Genomic DNA, 25,838 nt, shown 5'->3' with positions numbered 1-25,838 from the left:
AACAACGGTATCACATCCTTTCATCTGAAACAGTGAAATAACACTATTTCACATGGGAGGGTCAAGTGAGATAATGCCTCCACAATGGGACAGCCATAAACATTAAGTGAAATAAACAAAACATTCCTCAAATTGTGAAGCACTACAGAAACATGAGCTATGCTGCAAGCCATGTACAGTTTCTGTTTACAAACATATCGGTGTCAACCTTGTGCATTGCCTATCCAACTTTTCAAAACATCCCTGAAAACAGGTGACATTTTAAGCTATATATTGGTTTATTCTCATATAAAACCACATTAAGAGAGAGCATTACTATACATGAGAGAAGAAAGCTGATAGAATCCGATCAGAAACCAAGTCAATGAAAAGAATGCTACTTGTTTTTCTTATCCATTACAATATTATGTTTTATTTTTATTTTTTTGAGACAAGGTCTCATTCTGTTGCCCAGGCTGTAGAGCAGTGGCAGAAACATAGTAATCTCAAACTACCGGGCTCAAGCAATCCTCCAACCTTAGCCTCCTGTGTTGTTATGTTTTAAAATAAAGGGGTGGTTAATACACTGGATACTCGAGTTATTTTTAGGGTAAAAAAGGGACATCAACTAATATTAGTGTCAAAAAATGTCCGTATATTAAAAACATCTTCTGTAAAAGACACTCAAACTAAAGTTCCCCCAAATGATTTTAGATACTCCTTTGTTGTTCAATAAAAGGAATTTTTAATCACAAGAGATTACTACACTACTTCTGTGAAGTATATGTCCACTGAGAGGACACAGAGGAAAGTCCAGACAGCTTGAGATAAAAGAACGCTCTCTTCTTCAACAGCATATGCAGTAGGTGTTAGAATTACTGCTTTTGTCCGGGTGGGCCCTCCTCCCTCTGTTTACATTACAAACTGTAGCAGCAAGACACTCAGATAGTCCCTGAAACTTTCCAAGTAACGGGTGTAATGTTATATACACAGTAGACCTTGAGTACTTCGTAACACCAATGAGATTAGAAAACTGGCTCCTCAAGCTTGTAAAATGCAGAGTTTCACAGTTATTATGCACAAAGTGGCATACAAAGGGGGCACAAATGCTGGTAAATGTTGGTCCGACTTCCTCAGAATAATGCAGTTTAAGAGGCTTGGAACCAAACCAAATAACCCAAAAGCTAATTTATAAGAAAATAACTAAGTTACTCACTAAATGACTGCTAATGACCGTCACAGACTGAACTGGTCAATTCTAACAATTCTGAAAATTTTTAACTGATTCTAATTGATGACTATACGAATGAATTCTTGTCTACAGACAGCGACAGACCAGGTGGAAAACGTATCATCACAAGGGTTTCCTCTGTATTTTTTCTAATAATTTAGTTGGTTAACATTTTTTGGAGTCATGTTACATTTTAGATTTAGTCGTGGCAGGATGTTTGGGAGTCACAGATAAAAGTACTCAACAACTTAATCTTGTAATAAGGTCTAAAGTATAGCTTATGAAATATGAGCACATTGTCAAATCAATCCCGAGCGGTATTTCCAAACTCAGGAAGACTTTCCATATCATTCCAACACCAAATTGCAACAGATTCTAGCTAATTTTTCATGTAAACTTAATAATGTAATGTCCTTCAGACCAAAGCAGTGGATATTTGAAATGCCAAAAAAGCTTGGTGGCAGCCAGACTGTAGACGCCCAAGTGAATGTTTTCCTTCAAGATAAGTAAGGAGGTGGCAGCTGCTGCCTAAACTTAACACCCCTGTCCATCTGAAATGCGTACAAAGTTGCTGAATGGAGCAGGCAGTTTTGTTATGTGACCAGTTTTGGTTTTGTTTTTTGAAGAAAGATCATTCTGCTTAAAGGAAAATCAGCTTACTAACCACGTACTAATTTATGTATGTGCACAAAAATACACACATATGAAAATGCAAACTACTGTTCACTAGTTGGAACTTACTCTCCAAGAAAAGCTCTTTATTCCAGAATTTATATTCTCCAAATGTGTAGAAACGTGTTTTTCACTACATAGTCCTTGCAAGTTAGAATAGCCCTTTTAAGCAAGGTACACATAAGTTTCAGTTTATTCAATTTGTTTTCTAATTACATTTGAAAGTTCAAACCAAATGAGTTTGAACTTTTTTGAGTTTAATTGTATGAATCCCTTTGTCCTCTATATCTGAACTGCAAAGTGATTTCAGTTTTTGATAATACAACTGAATAGTTATCAAACTTTAGGAAATATATTTTTGTCAATCTTCATATGTTAAGTGGTCCAAGTTCAGCATGGAATTGTGTTACCGAACAAAGCCTACAACTGTCATGACGGTAACTTGTTGGGGTGGGGGTTAAAGGCTACTGTAATATCAAAACTCTGTCAAAATTTGTACCATTGTGTAATATATGGTATAGGTTCCGGCCAAGGCAAAGCACTTAGCTGTTTCCCAACAGAAGAGTTTGAGATAATGAAAGAAAGAAGATACATGGAAAGAGAGAGATGAAGAAAAACAAATTTTCATTAAGCATCTGATTGTATCTTCAAAATGATGACAACCAATGATAGAGGAGTGACAAAGTTTACTTAAAAGACGAAACGTATTTCTGAACACAAAGCAATAAAAGACAATACAATTCTAGAGTAATACTCAGACACTCACTTTTCTAAATCACTATTCACAAGTGAAATCCAAACAAAAAGTCCCCTAGACATTTACTAATCATATCCTCAAATTGGCAGTCACATGAAATTCAGGAGAAAAAAATATCCAATTCAAAATATAAGGAGCTTGTTCTTTAAGAGAAAGCACTCACTGGCTAGTGATTACTAGTAAAAGAAACCGAACTGATTAAACTTTTCATCCCACTCTACGAAAGCTGCAGAGTCATCATATGCCTGGTCGGATGGAGTGTGCAGCTGTCTCTCTGTACTCCATTTCACTGAAAGGGAGCGATCAGGAACAGAGAAACAGGAAGGCCAGAATCTGTTCTAAGGCGTCTATTTCCACAGCTGGAGACAGGGTACTTACTATTCTATATACAGCATCCCCGGCTTGGACACTCAAGTGGACAGTGTTAAATTGCACGGCATGCCATCTGACCATTAATGAGTCCCCATCAGTTTCCCCTAACCTTGGGCCATAACCCAGTTGTTTTAAAAACACATCTCTTAGTATCTTAGTAGTGTCACTTGTGGGACAGTAATGTCGCTATGCCACAAGTGACACTACTCTCGTTCAGTATTACTTAATGGGACAAAAAAATAAAAAACAACAAAAAAACCCAAAGCGAATTATATAACAACGACTGACCTGACCCCCTCAGCAAAAAGGCCATGACAAATAATCATATTTCACCAAACTTTACATTCACCTACTTTAACTATTAAGAGACGAAACTCAGGTCCTTTGCAATATCCTCACCTTTCCGAGAACTGATTGTTTTTAAAGTATTGTCGCAGGTTATATTTGCAAGCAGCTTTTTAAACGCATTTCCACCATCAACATGTTGGGGCACTGACTTGGTTTTTGGCAGATTAAAGTAATAAATTTTATTCAAAATTCTTCTATTCAGAAAAATAAAAGCAGGGGGAAGGCATTCTGCTTGGATTTCCCAGACAGACAAAGTTGGTTGACTTTGAGGACCTACAGAAGACATTTGCAGAAAAGGTGTTTTGCGCACCAAACTCTGGACCACAAATCATCGTGCCAGAACTCGGCCAAGCATTCAGATCCGCTGGCCTGAAGCAGGGAAACTCCTGGGACAGAGGGTGAGGTTTATTTTGGTTACGCCGCAGAGTAAGCATCGAAGTTGAAATCAGTAAACACATGTAAACAAGCCGTGAACTTACCGTGGCGTCAGCTCCCGTGGAAACAGGGCTTTTGGCGCTTTTCTCCTCGGGATTCTGGGGAGCTTCTTCCGGCCCCCGGGTTACAAGAATTCTAAAATGCTGCTGCCCCGCGTTCTGATCCTGCCTGATCTTAAATGTGCACCCCTGGCCCTGCGGAGTCCTCTCTGCGGAGTTCGTCCTGCGGATTTCGGGAGCCATCCTGCCAGCCCGAGGCGGTGCCTCTGGGGCTCCCCGATCGTCCGTGGGGCTCCCTCTTTCGCTTCGGAGCTGCGTGGGGTACGAGGTGCTCCTCTCCAGCCGAATGCGGGGATACCTCACCAACCTGTCCCCCTTTGTGCCCGTGAAGCCAAAGTTGAGGTCACTGCCTGACCCCAGAGCGCCTTGCTGGGGCTGCTGCAACTGGAAGACAAAACACCGCTTCCCGGAGCTTCCAGAAGCATCTGGAACGTGCTGCAGGGACCAGCGCCTGGGCTCTGCCGCCGCTGGGCCGCCCTGGCCATCCGGGCCGAGGGGCAGCAGCCTCACCTGGCGCACGTCGGCGCTGGAGGCGCGGTGCTGGATGCGCAGGCCCGGGGCAGCCTCCCCGGGGCAGTCCACGGGGCCAGGGCACCGCACGCGGCGGCGGCCGCACGTGCCGTTGACCTGGAGCCCCGGGTCCCGGGCTGCCCTCGGAGGGGAGTTCCCGGGGGTGTCCCTCGGCGAGGGCTCCCGGGAACCGCTCTGGGGCGAGGCCCTCGTGGTGGCGGTGGCGGTGGCGGTGGCGGTGGCGGAGGCCTGGTCCCCGGGGTCCGGCGTGGCGCACGGAGGCCCATCGTCGGCGCCCTCGGGCGGCCCGCACCCATCCGTGGCCCCGTCCGCGGCCTTGCGCTGCAGGGAGATCTGCACCGAGGAGCTGCACGTGGGGCGGGCGTCGATGCTGGTCAGGAGCTGCGGGATGAACATGGACGAGCTCCGCTTGAGCGCGCCCACGCCTCCCTGCAGGCCTCCGTCGCCATCCTCCCCTACGTTCTGGGCGAAGGGGTGCGGGCTGCTCCTCCGTGGTAGGGTGTGGAATGCCATGAAGAAGTCGTCTTCTCTCTCCTGGTCTAGGATCTCTGATTCGGGGGCTGTGTTGCTGCGACCAGAGCCAAAATGAAACCGAAGCCGATGGGCCATGGTGACCAGGGGGGCCAGGAGGGCGAGGGCGAGCGGCAACAACAGGCCCGGCACTGCCAGAAGTCACAAACCAAAGACACAAACTCCAAGAAAAAGTGTCCCATCTGCCAAACTGTTAGCACTGCGGCACCAGGAGCGACAGATAGCAGAAATAACCCAAGTGGCAAGCGGCATTCCAGGCATGATTGGATAAGAGCAAAAAGCTCTCATCCACACTGTGACAGAGGGTAGGGTGGCCAGAACCACATGACCGCGCTCTCCCCCTCCAATGCCAGCTTCTGGACTTAGAGGAGTTTTCCCCCACTCGCTCTTTTTTTTTAAACGGCAAGAGCCTGAAACAGCACCTTCCCAGCTGCTGCTTTTCCATCAGAAAGGAGTGGCCCCAGCAGGGCGCTCTCACAGCTGACTAAGGCAGCAAACACACTGCAAGCCACGCTGCTGTAAATCTAAACCACATCACATTCACAGGGCATTTCTTTCCCAATGGAGCACAGCACTGGGACTCTGTCTAACCTGTGCAGGGACCTGGCATGTTTAACAGCACACACGGTATTTCCCCACCTCCCACCACACATGGAATAACGACAAGTAAAACATGGCTTGGCCACCGGGTAAACCCCTTCCCAAGCATTGGATACCATGTTTCTGTTATTTATGACATCACTACACTACCAGGATGGAATGCAAACTAATAAAACAGTACTATAAATACGATTACACACCCCACAGAGTTAGTGTCCGTTTAATGCTAAATAATTAGACCAGGATCTACAAGTAACAAAATAGCTAAAGGGAGGGGAGGGAGCGCGACGTGCTACACACCCAGTTGGCCTCCTGCTATCACAGCATTTTTCATTTAAAAGGTGTATACGTGTGTGTAGCTCACACATGACTGGCAGACACCAAAGTACCAGAGAAAAGGAACCCAGCTGGAGAAAACATCGTCTCCCATATGCCAGGTAGGAAAGAAAACATCAACGAAAAAACAAACAACAACAACAACAACAAACAAAAGGAAAATTGAAGAAGGGAGTGCATGTGGATTTTTTTTTTTGTGGTAATAATTTAACTTAAATACCATACAGAAGAAATGCTGCCTAGAGCTGACTGCTTTCCAGTACGAAGTCAGCAATATTACCACAGTTGGGACACAAATATGGAATCTTGCCATGTTTGCAAAGGACCAAAAAAGACTTAAGAAATGGAAGGAAAGGTGCACAGTCGAAAAACTGTCCTCAGATTTGTAGTTAGCTTGGAAATATGCTGTATTTTAAACTCACTATTTTCTATGATCCAGAAACACCAATTAGTTAACAAAGAGGTTTATTTAGAGGGGGTGAAAAAATAGGAGGGGAAAATACCAAGCTGCAAGAGTGACAAAAAGTTTATTTTAAAATCTGCAAAGCATGACTTTGTCAATAGCTCTAGCATCCAGGGTGTGGTGGATTAACCCTGTGTTTACATACATCCAAATCTGTTTTCTAAAAGCATGTGTTTTAAATGCCAAAAATGACCTCTAGAGAGAAATGGAAGCTAGTCTGTGTAATGCTAGAACTTCCAAGTACTACCATAGCCACATATTGTCTCCGCTGGGTTAATAGCCAACAAAGAAAAACAAAACAGCAACACCAGCATTCTTTGCATAGTAGCCACACTGCAGATGGCCTGGGGCAAAACTAGGCATCAATATTATAAAACACAATTTTTCAGATACAGCTTGTATTCATACAAGATTTCTTAAAAGTTTTGGTTTGGAAGCATAATTTCAGACCCAGGGCAAGATCACCTCAACTACAGTCATTATTTCAGATACGGAAATGGGAAACAATTTTTTAACAGTAAATTTCTCTTAATAGAAGAAAATAATGAACTAAAACACATCAAACAAGAAGCCGTTTTTCCTCAAATTTGACCCCTTCCTCATGTTAAAGAAGAGATATTATACTCAATAATTGGAGAATAAGGATTAGTCTACAGACACACCCGTGTCTCCAGGAACGTACTGCTGTACTACTCAATACTGCCTAACTCACTTGGTCCTCACTGGATGAGAGATGGAGAGACAAGAACTGCACCCTCAGCAGAATCTCTCATTCAATCTCACAAGAAAGTACTTTTATGCATACAACAAAAGTGGTTTAGTTACACTGTAGGATTGTTCATCACCCAACATCCCTTACTTTAATGGAAAATATACTAGGATGGTAGGCCAGAATCTGTTTTCTCTTTTGGAGAATAATACCAATCAAACCACCACTGGGCTGGGACTTAGGAGGCCAGCAGGTCAGCCCCTGGCACCTCCACTGACTGATGTGTTTATGTAAAGGCTCTAGACCTGGTTCTTCTCATCTATAAGAACAGGAGTTAAATGAGTTATTGTATGAGGCTCCTCCAGTTCAAATATTCTGTTAACATCCAGCTATTAAAAAATCTGGAGTTTCAGCTGAATTCTGCAGAAAGGATTCTTAAGAACACCTTTGAACCAGTCAACATACCATACAAGTTTCAGGGAGGGTAAATCTGAGAATGAATGACTGCACTGAATTATAGCGTCACTTCTGAAGGTACCTTAGGGACTTAACATGGTAGTGCTCATTTTCATAGTTGGAACACCTGGTTCACAGCTACTTGATGTACACATTTTAGTTAAGAAAGCAAAATGTGCTTCATAAAGTCCATTTCTAAAATGAAATCTGGCCAGGCACGGTGGCTCATGCCTGTAGTCCTAGTTATCCTGGAGGCCTGTTTGAGCCCAAGGGTTTGAGGTTACAGTGAACTATGACTGCACCACGGCACTCCAACCTGGGTGACAGAGGGAGACCCTTTCTCTAAAAAAAATAAAAAATAAAAACAAAATGAAATCATAATTATATCAGTTATTTATGTATCGATCTTCATAAACATATTATATATATATCAATCTATATATAAAATGTTACTTTATATCTGTTATATGCCTCAGGCATATCTTTGGTTCTGTAAAGGTACGTTCTAAGGTTCTCTCTTGAGAAAGCAACCACTTTTAAAATACAGCTTGACTTTACCTGCTAAATGTAGATTCACTTTTTGCTATACACGATTAATTAGATTGTTATTTTTTCCAGAGAGAATTACCATAGATTTGCTACTGAATGCATCCCAATATTAGGGTCTGGCTTTCATTTAAAAACTGAGTAAAGTTTGTTTACATTCTTGATGGCCTCTTTAGAGATCTGCCTACCGTTCTGTACTCCCAACATTAGAGCATGAGCATACGAGCTGATACTATCACCAGTGACTTTCGTTAACATTAACTGCAATAAAAATACACACACACACACAAATACATTTTGTATCCTAGCAACATAGAAGTATTTGTTAGGATTTTGAACGTCAAACTAGTAGTGGGACAAAAACAGTCTTCTTTTTGGGCACATATACTGTCATAAGTGCAACATAAACAAAAGTTTTAAAGATGCTGTTCTGAAAATCCAGTTAATACAAAATGAAGCAAAATTCAAATACAGGCATCCACTTACCAGTCTATTTTCGTCAAATACTTCAAATAGGAGTCTGTGATTAGATGGGTTTACCTATAAGGAACATAAATAGTGTTTTTTAAATGAGCAGGAATCATTCGAATAGCGATGTAAGGAACAGAAAGGATAAAATACTGCTTTACAATGAGCCCAGCTCAATTGTATAATGTGAACAATTATCCTACTGTTCTGGAAATTCTATGTGTACTAAATCAAATTTCCTATTACTGATTTCTATATTATACTGCCCCGAATTTAGGCATAGCAAAGAAGAAAAGACTCTTAGCTGTTTTTCTAAAATAAGAAAGGATAGTTGTAAATAGCTTTAAAGAGTTCCTAACTTCTATACAAGGCATTCTCATGACTGTAGATCAAAAAATGTCTATTCCTGAGGATATTTCTTAGGCTTGATAGCAGTAATAGTAATGATAAAAATAATGAAGAAGATTGTAATAGCTTACAAGTGTGTGTGTGTGTCTGTGTAGAGAGACAGAGAGAGAGACAGACAGACAGACAGAGACAGGGTCTTGTTTTATTGCCCAGGCTGATCTGCAGTGGCATGATCATGGCTCACTGCAGCCTCAACCTTCCAGGCTCAATTGATCCTCCTGCTTCACTCTCCTGAGTAGCCTGGACTACCATGCCTGGCTAATTTTTGTATTTTTTTGTAGAGATGAGGTTTCACCATGTTCCCCAGGCTGGTTTTGAACTCCTGGGCTCAAGCTATTTGCATGCCTTGGCCTCTCAAAGTGCTGGGATTACAGGCATGAGCCACTGTGCCCAGCCTATGTGCTTATTTTTTAGGCACTGTCTTGTTACTGAATATCAACAATCTATGATCTCCTTTAATCTTCACAGCAATCCTACGGTATATAACTATCACGCAATTTTATAAATGAGGAGCCGAGACCCTGAGGTTCAGTGAAGTAACTTGCCCATGAGCCCACAGCTAATGTGTAGGGCAACCAGGACCTGCACTAGGTCTGTCCTGCCTGTCTCCAGAGCCTAGGCTGTGAACCATGAGACAGACCTGGAACTGTGGGGCACTGTCAGAGGTACTGGGCTTTCAATATCTTTTGGCTTCCTTTTCTTTACCAAAACCTCACCAAAATGGCCCATATCATCTTCCAAACTCAGGTATCATTTACTAAGCACCAACCATGTGTGTGACATAGAGCTACATGTTCTCATTTACATAATTGCATGCAAATCCTGGAAACAACCCTTCCAAGTAAGCATTCTCTCTCCTGTGTAAGAGATAAAGGATCCCAGGGAGACTGAGAGTCCTCAGGTGGCCTTTCCAGGGTCACTAAGGCTCTAAATGGTAAAGCCAGAGAGGTGACCTAGGCCCTCGCTGCTTCATGGTGGAGAACCCATGAAATAACACTTGACCATACAAGCACAGGTAGCTCAACTTGTGCTTCTGGTCCTGTGGTCTGCCTGCAGCCTAGCGACAGAACAAGCAGACAGAGGTTGCTCTCTGTTTAGAAGCTCTCTGAAGGGTCGCACTGCTCACTAATGCGACCACAGGCTACAGGCAGGAGCTAGCACATGGTAGGCACCCAATAAAGATTTATAAAATGAATAAATATAAAGATGTTAAGAACCTGTAATCCCAGCACTTTGGGAGGCCGAGGCGGGTGGATCACGAGGTCAGGAGATCGAGACCATCCTGGCCAACGTGGTGAAACCTTGTCTCTACTAAAAATACAAAAATTAGCCGGGCGTGGTGGTACATGCCTATAGTCCCAGCTACTCAGGAGAGGCTGAGGCAGGAGAATCACTTGAACCCAGGAGGCAGAAGTTGCAGTGAGCTGAGATCGCGCCACTGCACTCCAGCCTGGTGACAAAGTGAGACTCCATCTCAAAAAACAAAACAAAACAAACAAAAAAAACCTTAAGAAAAACTAACAAAAATAAAACTTAAATGTGCCTACTGCCAAGATTAGTTGAAAAAAGTATGGGATGTACTAACATTTATGTAATTGTGGCCAGTGTTCCACTGAAAGGAGTCTAAACACTTTAGAGGTTCACAAGTGGAAAGCTGTACTTGAGAGTTAACTAAAGGCCAAGAGCATCTATCAGCCCCTATTAGCTTTTTTTTCAGTCCTCCACAGGGTAATTTCAAATACATCTGGTAGAGGCTGTACATAGGATTTCACCAAGTATGAAAATACCCGTGCCATATTTCAGCTCTGAACATAATAGAAAGCAGATGCTGTATGTAGTAGTCTAAGTTTGGAGCACAAAAAATACTACTGCGATTGAGAGGAAGAAATCAGGACCAATTATAATGGACCTCATGGCAATATTGGCCTTTGGAAATCTGCACTAATCAGAAGACCTGGATTATTTCTGGAGACAAGCAGTTTTTAATATCACCACTATACAATTAAGATACCTTGGTTTTGAAGAGAAAGCCCTTTCTTTCAATTAAATAGCTGAGCAGTCTAATATTTCCAGAATTTCAGTAGTAAAACACAGCAACCACAAATGCTCAATAAGCAGAAATCTCTGCTAATTCACATATTTCAGTCATTTTGACATACACCTATTCTAAATATTAAATATAAAAGGTTGAGGAAATCTTACCTAATTCCTCCGTATTTAGATTCCAGAAGTAATTTTATATTATACACATATATATGCACTCAATATTTCAATTACCAAAATTTTCCTAACTAGAACATAATTGGTAAGTTTTATGTTTCTTTTTAATCATGTTGCCTCTAGTGTTTTACTCTAAAATATTTCATAACCCATCTCAAAGAATTAAACCGTTCCCATAAATGATATTTTATCTTGTTTCTTAAAGAGAGGTTTGAGTTCAAATGATGAAACATGGTGTTTGGATAATTTTCTTTTGACATCTCCAAAACACTCCTCAATGAAACAAGTCCAGATTATGTGACCACCACTTCTAGTCTTTCAAATTTTGGGACACATTAGGAGGCTACCTATTTTTCCATCCTAAAAGGAATTTATCATTAAAAATTTAAGAGCTTTTCCTCGAGATGAACTGACTGTGATAGTCAACCTGGACGTATCAATAACAATTATTACCAAACAACGAAAAACTTACCCTGAAATAAAATTCTTCATTCCATTTTGGGTTCAGCGTCTGGAAAAGAAATTATCTTGTAGTATCTTTTAGGCTTTCAAACATTAGCAGTTACTAGTATAATACAGTCTACATATTTGCTTTAACATTTTTTTGATTAAAGAAAGCTAAGAGAAGCATTTAGTCAATTGTTTGAGACTAGCATATAAACCAAACTGGAAGGGGAGGGAATGTATTTATGAAACAGATGCTTCATAGATATGAAACCTTAAACTGCTATCACCAGAAGGAAAAACATCAGAGGCCTGGAAAGAGTCATTGTGAAAATATAAAAAATTCCTTCAAGAAATTAGCATTGATATGAGTATTCTACCAAGAAGGAAATGAACTTTGTTGACTTCCCTCTACCTGCTACAAATCTGTTTTGCAGAGTCATGAAGCAGGTGGGGGAAAGTTGAACATGTTCATTGTTTATATAAATATTGAAATCTTAACATTTTATAGAGAGCAATACTGAGGATCAGATTTTATAACAAGAAAAAAAAGACCAAATATAAACCAAAAGTGAATTATTTTTTTTTTCTCTAAAAATAACCAGGTTAAAAACTACTTGTCTTCAGTCTTCCTCTTCATTCATCCATCTGTTCATCTTTCTATCAATCTCCTTAAATATACATCTCACAAGGAGATGGCAAGGATACCTTTGTCCTCAGCACGGAAGAAAGGACTGCCAGATATCCCCCAAAACTAAGAAGACGCACGTTCTAGGAAGGAAGACTGTACATGTGTGTTTGTGCATCTGCACATGCATAAGCCTCTTAAACACAGCTCTTAAAAATTGTATGTAAAAATCAGAGACTGAAAAATCATCACTTCACCAACAGCGACGGATATTTTTAGTCAAAATGATACTTATCTTCATCAATCTATTTCCTTTAATAGATCAGTTCAGGGAGATGAAAAAAAATCAATAGATTGCAACATAAAAATAGGAAACACAGAGCTCACACAACACTGAACCGGCTTTTTAAAAAATTCAGCACTTTCCCCACCCACAACTCCACAGTGAATTCAATCCTAAATAATGGGGTTCATGCTTTTCTCCTGTGTGAATGAAGCCAAGGATGGTAATGAGCGAGGGGAGGGGAGTGGAGCAGCAGGCCTGGCCTGCCTCGGGCTGCAGTCCCGGAGGGTAGCTTCCTGGAAATGCACATGGGAAATGACAGGCGAGGAAAGCAACAAGACAGGAGAGCACAAAACGAACGAAGAACCAACCAGTCACAACACCACAAGGAGAGGAGGATGACGAATGCAGCAAAGGCATACGAACCAGGAGGTGGGCAGCAGGAGAAGCAGAGCAAACCCAGCTACGGGGCTACACCCTCGACCGTGGAAAGGGAGGGAGAAGGAGGACTTCCCTTTCGAAGGAAATACATTGCAATAGCCCCAATCACCACCTGCTTTGGTCCTGGCTCCGTATCCAGCAGGCAATCAAGTTTCCCAGCTGCCTTCCTGGTGAGCCTTCTAGACAGCCCCCACTCGCCTAGAAACTGAACCAGCAACAACGCCTAACACAGGGAACAATGGCCTCCGTCCCTCGCAGGCATCCTCCCTGCTAATCAAAATACTGGCTCCTGTTTGCAAAACAGATTTTTAATGCCAGTCTCAATGCCAAGTGGAGGACACACTGCAGTTATGGTTCCTTACACAAAAGGACCTGGCTGCCTGCATGGCAGCAAGACAGTTACAATTTTTTTTGAAGCACTCATGCTGTCCAGAAAATGTTCAGCAAACTGTTAGACTACCTGAGCACCTGCCTCTAAAGGTGGTAAGGAAAAAAATCATAGTAACCCATGAATAATACTAAAGCACAGATGAAAGGGGTTTGTTTTGTTTTATTGGGTTTTTTTTTTTTTTTTTTTTGAGACAGGGTCTCATTCTGTCGCCCAGTCTGGAGTGCAGTGGCATGATTACGGCTCACTGCAACCTCAACCTCCCAGGCTCAATTGATCTGCCAGGCTCGGCCTCCAAAAGTGCTAGAATTAGAGCCACCAGCCACCGCACCCAGCCAAGTATTTTAAATAGAGAACATGCATCTTCAATAAAGCCTCCAAATATAGGGTAAAAATATTTACATATATATACTACATATGTCTATGAATACATGCAGATAAGCAAATTAAGACGTACTTATCAGCCAGGCACGATGGCTCACATCTGTATTCCCAGCACTTGGGAGGCTATGGCGGGCGGATCACCTGGGGTCAGGAGTTCCAGACCAGCCTGGCCAACATGGCAAAACCCCGCCTCTACTAAAAATACAAAAATTAGCCGGGCATAGTGGTGCACACTTATAATCCCAGCTACTCAGGAAGCTGAGGCAGGAGAATCACTTGAACGTGGGAGGCAAAGGTTGCGGTGAGCCGAGATTGTGCCATTGCACTCCAGCCTGGGTGACAGAGTGACACTCCCTCTCAAAATAAATAAAAAATAACTAAAAGACATACCTATGGAAACAAATTTTTTAATGAAATCATGTACATAAAAATTAGGAAAATAAGATATATACATACATGTATAGCTTTATTATTAATATATTTTCTCTGTTTCCATGTAGCTAACCAAGTATTTTGCTTCCTTTAGAAGTAGTTGTTTCAAGTTAAACTATTCCTCATGTGCCTACCAATTCCACAAACAGCTCCATTTCATTAAATGTATTTTAAATTACTTTAAGTTTCTTTGTGAAACATACAAAAACAAAAACAAATCCTTGTTTTTGCTGTATTCTGTGCAAGAAAAAATGTTACAACTTATGACATTTTTAGGATACTGTTTTTGTAGGCACTTAAGTAAAAACCTGAATCGCTATCTTGGGTTAGTACTGAAAAGTCTTGGAAAACTTCTAGATTTAATACTGAAAGATGCTTAAAATGAAAATACAGTATAAAAGATAAAAAGTGGGCTGGGCACAGTGGCTCATGCCTGTAATCCCAGCACTTTGGGAGGCCGAAGCAGGTGGATCATCTGAGGTCAGGAGTTCAAGGCCAGTCTGGCTAACATGGTGAAACTCCATCTCTACTTTAAAAAAAAAAAAAAAAAAATTGGCCAGGCATGGTGGCGGGAGCCTGTAATCTCTGCTATTCGGGAGGCTGAGGCAGGAGAATCACTTCAACCAAGGAGGTAGAGGTTGCAGTGAGCTGAGATCGCGCCATTGCACACCAGCCTGGGCGACAGAGCGAGACTCCATCTCAAAAAAAGAAAAGAAAAGAAAAAAGATAAAAGTGATGCACTTGTATACGGCAGCTCCATTATAATCTCATGGGACTATCACTGTGTAAGTACTCCATCCTTGACCCAAAAGGGCGTTATGCAGCACATGACTGTGCATAATTGGATTAAATTATGACTTAAATGAAGTTTGGTTAAAATTGACACCTACCTTTTTAATTGTTTTTGTCTGGACCAAAGCAAGTTCTCTATTCTCATCTGCTACGTACAATGAAAGTTTCACGTATGGATCACTGTAAGAAAATATTTCAGATTTAATAGGATTATACTTTTCATTCAAAAGAGAAAACAGTGGAACCTAAATGAAAATGCAAATATCAGTTAAAGTCTCAGCTTGTATTATTTCCACAAACTAAGCAATAACCTTTTTAACATATCTACTAAGTCAATACACTTGGAGTAAAGTTCCTATCAAAACCAGTGCCAATAATGTTTACTTAGAAGCCAAAAAATATATATAATTTTAAAGACAGATTCTGAAAAGATTACAAGAAAGATTAAAAGGCACACAGATTTTGTTCAGACTTTACAAAATTCAGCTAGAAAATTTAGTTTAGGTCTTATCCATATTCTTATTCCTAGCGTCTAGGTAATTAGTGGAGGTAAAACAGCCACTGTTCACATGACCCAACACCTGCCATTTTACAGGAGTCACTTTCCAGGGGAGTGAGGCTCAGCCTTCAGCATATCAGATTCACCTGATGGAGGGGGTGATTAAGACACAGATAACTGGGCCCCGCTCCCACTGAATTCAGTCCAAGGTAGAACCCAAGAATCTGCATTCCTGACACGTTCCCACTGATGCCAAGGCTCCTGACCCAGGAACCACACTCAGAGAACTACTGTTCTAGATGGCATTTGAAAAGAGTATTTTCTAGCTACAGAAACTAAATTTTCAATGTCCAGCCACAATCTGTTGCTTATAAAAGAGCTCAAGGCCTGATGGTCATGTTACCTCCAGAGAATGTGCTGTGGAGATGCGTGCAGAATGCACACACATGCACATACAGAATCCCCAGTTATAAAGAATGCCATAAACTCTGCTGCTACCTCTCATTTTTATGCCTCTCAGCTATCATGACTGCCGGCTATTACATAACTGCAATAAAGAGCTAAGCATTTCCTGTAATAAAACATCCACATTCTTCCACTGGTGGTTCATTTACCTCAGTCTGTATCCCTTGAATAGCTCACAGTAATTGACACATGCAGCTGGGGACTGTGGGTGGGATGCTTGGGTGTGGGACACCGTATCTTCCAGCAGTAATAAAGAAGTCAGGTGGGAATACGTAACATCTTGAGTGCTCATCCAGGTAGGTACTAAGGTATGATCAACTCTATGAAAGATCGACTAAGAAACTTCCTGAAATAGAGTTCAGCCTGAAGACAGAACCAAAGGCCAACGTCTTGGAGCTGGCTACAGGACAGGAAGATGTAAGCTCAAGGGAAGGAGAGGGCTGGGCGCAGTGGCTTACGCCTGCAGTCTCAACCATTTGGGAAGCTGAGGCAGGCAGATCGCTTGAACACAGGGGTTCAAGACCAGCCTGGGCAACATGGCGAAACCCTATCTCTACAAAAAAATAAAAAAATTTTAGCTGCGTGTGGTGTCATGCACCTGTAGTCACAGTCACTACAGAGGCTGAGGTGGGAGGATTGCTTGAGCCTGGGAGGTGGAGGCTGCAGTGGGCCGAGATCGTGCCACTGCACTCCAGGATGGGCGACAGAGTCAGACCCTGTCTCATTCATTTATTCATCAATAAGAGGAGGGGGGAAACGGGTGCCCAGATTGCTCTCAGGCTCCTCCTCCCTTTCAGCTGGTACTTAACTACTCTTAACTTCAGCCTGCTCATGAATGAAATGGGAATGACAATTCCTAACTCAGGCAGGTTTTGCAAAGACCAGAGAAAATCATGTATTAATACTGGTACCCAGCATCATTCCAAACATACAATACAAAAGCCCCATAAATGACAGCCAAGGTAACTGTTCTCTGCTTCCTCTCTTAGGAGATGTTTGAGGTTCTCTGTTGCTCCTTTTGACTCCAAACTCTTGCTACAATGACTGATTTGACACTGATTACCTCACAGTACACACTGGGTGCCAGGCAACTGCAGCGTGCTACATATTCCACCCTCCTCATTATTCATATGGAGGTCCCACAGGATCTGGGTAGAGACGGTCACACTGGGAATCTTACTCACAATGAAGCTCACCAGAATTCATTCGTGGCATCAAGTTACCATTCTAGGGGCTGCTGTTGATACAACTCAGGGCTAGCATGAATATGACTCTCTAGGAAGCTCAATGCTGTGCGAGAACACGTAGATTAGAAGGCAAATTCTATTTTACAAACTTTTTGTTTTCTCTTAGTGAAGCTGCTTAGACATCATATTCTTCCTTTCAGCCTTTCCAAGGAGACAGTAAACTGGTACTAGGATTCAAGCAACCTTCTATTTCCTGAGTGCCTACTATATGCCAAGAAAAGAGACAGGTTCCAGAAACAAAAGACACTGTCCCTACCCATTTGAATGGAGCACAGAGGAATGAAAACATGATTGTGACAGAGTGTGCCAAGCATCCGGGAAAACAGCAGTCAGCAGCAGGGGTCCCTGACTTCCTGTGCAAATCCGGGCACCTGGCCCTACCACAGATCTGCTAATCAGAATCTCCAGGGTCAGGACCTAGGAGTCTACATTTATGGAGTGTCTCATGTGATTTCTATGCACTGGTCCATCCAGATACCACTGCCAGATAGGAGTCTGAAGGCACACACAGAACCGGGAGGCACGAGGCAGAAAGATCACAGGCAGAGGTCCAGTGATTGGCTGGAGTTGGGGTTCCGAACATTAAAAAGCCTGGCATGGCTGCAGTCAGGAGGGCTCAGGGAGAAAAGGCAGATGGAGAGGGAGTCCCGGCTCAATGGCCACAAGGAGTCGGCCATTCCTGCAGAGCTCAAACCCTGGCTCTTCATCAATTAGTACATGACTTTGGGAAACTTACATAGCCTTTCTGTGCCTCAGTTTTACCATCTACATAATGGGTATAATAGTGGTACTTCCCTTATAAAAAGGTCATTGGAAAGACAAATTATAATAGTGCTTGACAGGAGTATAGTCAGCACTTAATAAATGTTAGTTGCTGGCTGGGCGTGGAAGCAGGCGCCTGTAATCTCAGCACTTTGGGAGGCCAAGGTGGGCAGATCACTTGAGGTCAGAAGTTCTGGACCAGCCTGGCCAACATGGTAAAACCTTGTCTCTACTAAAAATACAAAAATTAGCTGGGTGTGGTGGCATGCATCTGTAGTCCCAGCTACTTGGGGAGCTGAAGCATGAGAATCGCTTGAATCCAGGAGGCGGAGGTTGCAGTGAGCCAAGATTACACCACTGCACCTGGGCAACAGAGTCAGAATCCCTCTCTAAATACATACATACACACATAAATGTTAGCTGCCGCCATCATCATCCTCATTGTGGAGTTGTCTAAATACAGAAGAATCATGATCATATTCATTAGAAGGAGGTACGACAGCAAGCAGCGAGACCCGTTGGAAGGCCTCTGCGCCCAAGAATAAGAAAGCTCCGAATGGAGAGGTGGCATAAATCAAAAAGGATTGACTGCTCATCCAAAGGTGGACTCAAAAGAACAAGGTGGCCAACTGATGTGGCAGGTAGGTGGGTTGGGTCAGGAGGAGAGGGAGTCCATGCCAGCTCCAGGTCTTGGGCCTCTTGACAAATTATGCCGTTACACACGGAGCCCTAGAATCTCTTCTGCTCCACGTTCATGACGATGCATTTGTGTGTAAGTGCGCAAGGGCCTACCAAATAATGATGGCCGGAACTGTCTGTCCTCAGGGGATCCTAATGATTTAGTGCTATTCCAACAAGAAGTTTGAGCCTTGAGCCTGGCCTCCAAATCCACGTCAAGGTTGGGCAGACACCAAAATGCACCCGGAAGGATCTCAGGTTCCTCAGTGTTTTTCACTGAGTAAATAAAATCCAGAAGAAAAACCACTTGGGAGGTTATAGCTGTTTACTTACAAGTAAGACACCTCACTGTCACATAAAAGATTACATCTGAAAAAAAAAATACAAGGGTGACATCGCTTTAGAGATATGAGACATGCCAGGAACTGTGCATGAAATCAATGGCTAGGAAACAGACTCCCTGAACTAAAATGAAGTCATAAGGAGTCTGACAGATGCCAAGATACTCAGCAGGAAATCTTCAGGCACCTGCTCTCTCAGGAGAGGTCACCAAGAAATCCTGGTCAAAAACCCACTATGATTTTGCAAAATTTCCGAAAGAAAAGCTTTTCAATTATTGTCTCTTTCATTCTCAACATGGAATCCAGTGCTGAAAATTCAGTTCTCTCCTCTGGGCCTCTGCTCCAGTTCTAATAGAGAGACTGCAGGACTGCACTGATCTCAAGTGGGTTTAAAGAATTCAGAGATGGAAGTATTATTCAAGGGTCTTTATTCCACCTTCATCACCATGAAGCAAAAGACAGTGCAGACGAGGTCATCTGTCAGGGAGAGTTGAGAATGAGATTTTCTGGGTTTGCTCCATTGCTCACCCCTTTTGGGACACACTCCACAAGGACAGTCCTCCCGCCCAGTCATTACTGGGGTAATGCTTAACCCTCTCCATTTGATTCACTGAAGTGTTCCATGTTCTTTCACGCCTATTATTTGCTCATTTTTATCAGCATCAACAGTCTGCTGAGCTCCACATATTTTAAGGGGGCAGGGTCGTAAGGGGAGAGGGGAGGGCAGGAGTTGCCTCCAAGGGGCAAAACGTCAAAGGGGATTACACTCAGTCTGCAGCCAGATTGCAATGACACCCTGCCTTGTCTACCTGCTATAGAGGTGTTCTTGCAAGATACTTGGATATCAGAAGAACAATGAGAAAGGTCTTCATTTTTCAACTGTGCCTCCTGAGGGGCATCCCAACCTTAACCAAAGGAAGCAATAATTCTTTGCGGTAAAAGGAAGATGCTCAATATGGCACTGAGACAGCTTGCAAAAAGACTGTGTCTGCTCCCTATGGGTAAAGAGCAGAGGGCTCATGGATGCAGCATATTTCACAGCACCATACAGCAAATTTCTTTTGACTACCTGACACACTGAAGATGTAGTTAACCCAGAGAAAGTTGCACTGCAAAACCCAGTTTGTTAATGACAACTTGTTTTGTTGAAGGTTTCCTCATTCTTTTCCACTTTTACTGTTACCATCAAGTGTTACATAATAATGTATATCCTCAATAAAGCAATTAACACTTACAAAACATTTATAAACAATATAGAAAAAATCTAGAATGTGTGAGAAGAAAAATATACATGAATACATGCAATAATACTGAAACTGAAGTTTTTATCTAACAAATTGTCAAAGATTGAAAAAAAGGTAATACTTTCTAAAGAGAGGCAGACATTTAACACTCTACCACTGGAAGGAATAATTACAACTTTTCTGGGAAACAACATGGCAAAAGTATCAGAAGCATTCAAAGGGTGGACCCCTTTTGATTCATCAAATTTATTTCTAAGGATTAATCCCAAAGAAGGAATCCCAAAGAAGGAATCTTTACCAGAGAGGCAGGAAAATATTTACTGGTAAAAGATACTCATTACAGCATCATATATAATAAGAAAAAATTAGAAGCAAACTTCCAGGCCAATAATTGGGAAACAATTAAATAAATTATGGTACAATCATATACTAGAATATTATAAACCACTAAAACCATGTTTTCTAATAATATTTTAACATAAGAGAAAATCATAACATTAAGAAATAAGCAGCATCTAAAAATGTGATTAATTCAAATATACATATATATGAAAGTAATTAAAGAAAAGAAGGCTAAAATGTTAATAGTCATTCTCTCTAGATGATGTTTATAAATTATTTTGTCATTTATGGTTTGTATTAAGTTTCTACTGTGAGCAAGTACTACTTTTATGAGTATAAAAAAGGTACAAAAAAACTAATAATAGTTACACTTCAATGAGGTACTGAACCCTGTAATTTCATGGCCAGCCCACATCTCAGTAACAAACCCTAAAGGGCTTCAAATATTTTGTTTGCCCAGAAAATTGACTTAAGTAGATGACTACTGAAAATTTTTGAAAACAAAATGTACGTATCTTTCAGCCCAAGATTTACTGAAAGGCAGAAGCGTATTTTAAAATACATCACTAATCACCAATACTGGCAATGAGCCACTATTAAGTATGTACAATTTTCCAGCAAATATAAGAGATTAATGGTTTAGATTACAGTCAAATGCATTCTTCACCTAAGCAGCTATAAAATACATTAAACTTTATTGCTCAGGCATAGTCTCTGAAGCTGCCGGCAAAACACACTTTTGGATACTTCCGTTATGATGGTTTTGTTGTTTGGAGCAACTAGTGGTTTACCTGCATTCTAAAACCTTCCCAGCCACTCAAGTCTTGAAATCTCTAGCCAGGACCAACTCTGGCCTTGCAGCCCCCTTGCCATCCATAACTAGTCACTTGAGGGTCCCAACCTTGGGTCACAGAGACCCCTGGGAGCCAGGGAGCAACTGTATGTGCATCTATCTCTAACACATATATACAGAGCTCTGATGATAACTATATAGCTATCTATGTAGGCATCTACATAGAGATCATCAGAGTTGTGTATACATGTGTTGACTAATAAAATATGTGCTAATACAATATGTACTTTGCTAATATGTGGTGATTAATAAAAATATTTAAATATTTAAGCTTAAATAGTTTGTTAAAAAATTTTGTTCCCTTATCTTTTGGTAGTAAAAATGTTGTTCAGTGGAAGTTACAAAAAGGAAAGTTTCACCTATAAATTACTGAAATATCCATTTAGTCACCAAAGAAAATGACAATCTGTGACTTGTCTTTATTGCCAGCATATTCTACTGTGCCTTTTCTCCATATATGTGCAACTACCAGAGGTTAAGAAAACAGCTCTTTCTTTTATGCTATTAATAATAGAGCCAAGAGAGATAGCAACTCATAAGGCTATAAGGAAAGAGGGAAACAAAAACTGTTCCCTTTTTGGAAACTGTTTCACAGTTGATTTTATTCCTCGAATAGTCAAGGAGTGTCCACCATACACAACGGACTGTGGTGGGCACCAAAGTGTGGGGCGGGGAATAGAGGTAAACAGACACAGACCCTGCCCACAAAGAGGCCGTCTACCCCTCCTCCAGAGGAACCAAAATCGGACAACAGTGTTTCTAATGCAGATTGTACCTTTGTGAAACTTGGCTATATATATTAAGAGCTCAAAGAAGCTGATAAATGACAATTATTATTGTTGTTGTTGTTATTATTATTTGAGATGGAGTTTTGCTCTTGGTGCCCAGGTTGGAGTGCAATGGCAGAATCTTGGCTCACCACAACCTCCGCCTCCCAGGTTCAAGCAATTCTCTTGCCTCAGCCTCCCGAGTAGCTGGGATTACAGTCATGCGTCTGTACGCCAGGCTAATTTTGTATTTTTAGTAGAGACAGGCTTTCTCCATGTTGGTTAGGCTAGTCTTGAACTCATGACCTCAGGTGATCCATCCACCGTGGCCTCCCAAAGTGCTGGGATTACAAGCGTTAGCTGCAGCGCCCAGCCAATGACAATTATTTAAGGATGATCTGAAATGTAGGAAAAACTATGAGCAATGGTCATAACTTCCAGGATCATTAAGCAGCTTCTGCGTGCCAGCACCGTGCCTGGTGCCTCAGAGACATCATCGCTCATCCCTACAACAACCCTGACAAGGAGGATCTTACAGCCTCCCTTTCATGGATGTGTGAAAGAAAAGGAATGGCTGTGAAACCAAGAGGCAAAGAAAAAAATTCCAAGATACAATCACGTCAGTCAGTGAATGTTTCCTCTCAAGAGTGAGTCTGGGAGGACACTGAGTGACCAGAACAGCCCACCTACTTCCCTCATGGTTAGAAGAAGAAACGTTAAGCCAACCAGCACTTCATAAAACATTCTCTTTTTTTTTTCTTTCTTTTTTTTTTTTTTTTGAGACAGGGTCTTGCTCTGTCACCCAGGCTGGAGTGCAGTGGCAAGATCATGGCTCACTGCAGCCTCAACCTCCTAGGCTCAAACAATCCTCCCACCTCAGCCTCCTGAGTAGCTGGGACTACAGACATGCACCATCATGCCTGGCTAAATTTTAAAAATTTTTTGTAGAGATGAGGTCTCACTATGTTGCCCAGGTTGGTCTCAAACTCCTAGCCTCAGGCGATCTTCCTGTCTCTGCCTCCCAAACTGCTGGGATCACAGGTGTGAGCCACTACACTTGGCCAAAGACACATTTTTATTTTTATTTTTATTTATTTTTGAGATGGAGTCTCACTCTCTCGCCCAGGCTGGAGTGCAGTGGCACAATCTCGGTTCACTGCAACCTCTGCCTCCCAGGTTCAAGCGATTCTCCTGCCTCAGCCTCCCAAGTAGCTGGGATTACAGATGTGAGCTGCCACGCCTGGCTATAAACACATACTTTTAATTGTTTAATTATATTTTATTCTTTTTGTAATAAATTGGCTCCTTCTATTTCCAATTTATAAAGTACACAGCCTTAAAAAAAAAAAAAAAAAAAAAACACCCACAGAGACACAGATTGCACTGGAAAACAAGTATAGGGACAGACTTCTGAACTAATTATTCCCTTGGAACCCTGAAAGTCAATTCCTTGACCAGTCTCACCCATGTCCTTGCGATCAAAAAGAAAACAGTTCTGGCCAAGCCCAGGAACTATGATCATGATGTCAAAATGGAGGCAATACTGAGCTGTGTCTAACTGAAAAAGAGAGCAAGTTCTAACGGCAGGAACTACTCAGGGAATTCAGCCTGGATTAACTAACCAGGGAAAAAAAGATGCTTACTTTTAATTAATTCTGGCAGTCATCGGTTCCCAGGACTTCACTTCTTCTGTCATCGTATGCTCCTGGGATGCCAGGACTAGAGCTGGGCATACACAGGCACACGGTATTCCTTTTGCATTGCAGAGAGGGATGCCGCTGAGCACCTATGTGTGTCCAGTGCTCAGGACAAAGGTCTAGCCAAAGGAGACACTATTCAAATGAGTAAGCAACAATAAAACCTGTTAGCAGTGCCACACCGAGAGTGGGCCTCACAGGGTCAGTGTACCGGACAGACGGTAAATTGCATGGTGGAGCTCACTGGTGTACAATTACGTGCACTGGTAAACACTTCCTGTGTACTTAAGCATCAACCTCTTTGCCACTGAGTGTTTGTATGAGCCGAGCACTGTCCTAAGCCCTTCCTGTACAATCTTTGAACACATTCTAGGCTTCTCAGTGGGGGAGTAACAATGGTGCCAGAAGTATCTTGGGAACTTATTCTACATTCAGCTCAGTTCACATGCAAAATCTGACTTGATTCTCACAGGCAAAATTGTCAGAGGGAAGGGATTCCTCCCTCACATGGAGTTAACAGGGGATGTGGCAGCTTCTAATATCTAAACAGGCAGCCCCAGGTGACACCCATTCAGTGACACAGCTGTTGCTGACATACATTCCCAGGGGCACCAGGAAAGCCCTGAAGCAAAGATCTTGAACTTGGCACTGGCCTGAACACAAAGAATGGAACAGCTCATCTTGACCCATTCTCTATCTCATAAGATGGGGAACTATGTCCTCCCAGTATTTCAGAATGTGACCTTCTTTGGAAACAGGGTCTTCACAGAGGTAATCGAGTTCAAATGAGGTCACCAGGCAGTGGCTCATGCCTGTAATCTCACCCCTTTGGGAGGCTGAGACCAGGAGGATCCCTTGACCTCAGGAGTTTGAAACCAGCCTGGGCAACATAGTGAGACACTATCTCCACGAATTTTTTTTTTTTTTAAACTGAGCCAGGCATGGTGGCACACACCCATGGTCCCAGCTACTCAAGAGGCTGAGGTGAGAGGATTGCTTAGGCCAGGGAGGTTGAGGCTGTAGTGAGCCATGATCATGCCACTGTACTCCAGCTTAGGTGACAGAGCAAGACCCTGAGGAAGGAAAGCAGGGAGGGAGGGAGGAACGGAGGGAGAGAGGGAGAGAAGGAGGGAGGAAGGGGAAGGAGAAGGGGGAAAGGGAGGGAGAAAGGAAGAAAAAAAAAGAAAAAAACATTTTTAAAAGTATGAATGAATGAATGAATGAATGAATGAATGAATGAAATGAGGTCATTAGGTTGAGCCCTGATCCAATATGACTGGTGTTCTTATGAACAGGGGAAAGGCAGACACAGAAACAAACAGGCACAGAGGAAAGATGATGTGAAGACACAACAAGAAGATGGTCATTTACAGGCCAAGGAACACAGAGCACTGCTGGCAAACCGCACAAGCTAGAAGAGCAAGACAGGATATTCCTGTAGGGCTCAGAGACAGCAGAATCCTGCTGACTCTTAATTTCAGATTTCTGGACTCCAAAGCTGATAGAAAATAAATTTCTGTTGTTAGCCACCTAGTTCACAGGGCTTTGTCATGGCAGCCATAGCAAACTAATACTCCATTAAAGCCAGCCTTTTTTGGAAACCCTTGGGAACAAATGTGTTACAGAATTCTGACTTTTTTTCTCACTTTAGAAAGATGATTGGTATGGTTTGGCTGTATTCCCACCCAAATGTCATCTTAAATTGTAGCTCCTAAAATTCCCATGTGTTGTGGGAGGGACCCAGTGGGAGATAATTGAATGGGGAGGGGGCAGTTTTACCCATCCTTGTGATAGTGAATAAGTCTCAAGAGATCTGATGATTTTATACAGGGTTTCCCCTTTCCCTTGGCTTTCATTTCTCTCTTGTCTGCCGCCATGTAAGATGTGCCTTTTGCCTTCTACCATGATTGTGAGGCCTCCCCAGCCATGTGGCATTGAGTACATTAAACCTCTTTTTCTTTATAAATGACCCAGTCTTGGGTATATCTTTACCAGCAGCATGAAAATGGACTAATACAATGACTCAGTGA

General features: G+C 42.2%; 1 protein-coding gene across 22 annotated transcripts in view; it reads right to left on the bottom strand.

The window, feature by feature from the left end:
* NEDD4L (NEDD4 like E3 ubiquitin protein ligase) overlaps positions 1-25,838 on the bottom strand; it is a 365,913-nt gene that overhangs the window by 145,668 nt on the left and 194,407 nt on the right. For 14 of the 22 annotated variants that reach the window (XM_017951786.3, XM_017951788.3, XM_017951784.3 and 11 more), the window contains 3 exons: positions 15,012-15,093; positions 11,594-11,632; positions 8,512-8,565 (listed from right to left, as the gene is read on the bottom strand). In XM_017951786.3, the coding sequence (XP_017807275.1) occupies positions 8,512-8,565; positions 11,594-11,632; positions 15,012-15,093 (175 nt within the window). Of the gene's footprint in view, positions 1-3,838; positions 4,356-8,511; positions 8,566-11,593; positions 11,633-15,011; positions 15,094-25,838 lie in introns of those variants that run through there. The other 8 variants (XM_009192802.4, XM_009192804.4, XM_009192799.4 and 5 more) reach the window with 5 other exon arrangements.

This window comes from Papio anubis, chromosome 19 (genome assembly GCF_008728515.1).
Source record: "Papio anubis isolate 15944 chromosome 19, Panubis1.0, whole genome shotgun sequence".
NCBI classification, from domain to species: Eukaryota; Metazoa; Chordata; class Mammalia; order Primates; family Cercopithecidae; genus Papio; species Papio anubis.
The sequence above is the reverse complement of the archived record's forward strand: the minus strand, read 5'-3'. Positions and strand labels throughout refer to the sequence as shown.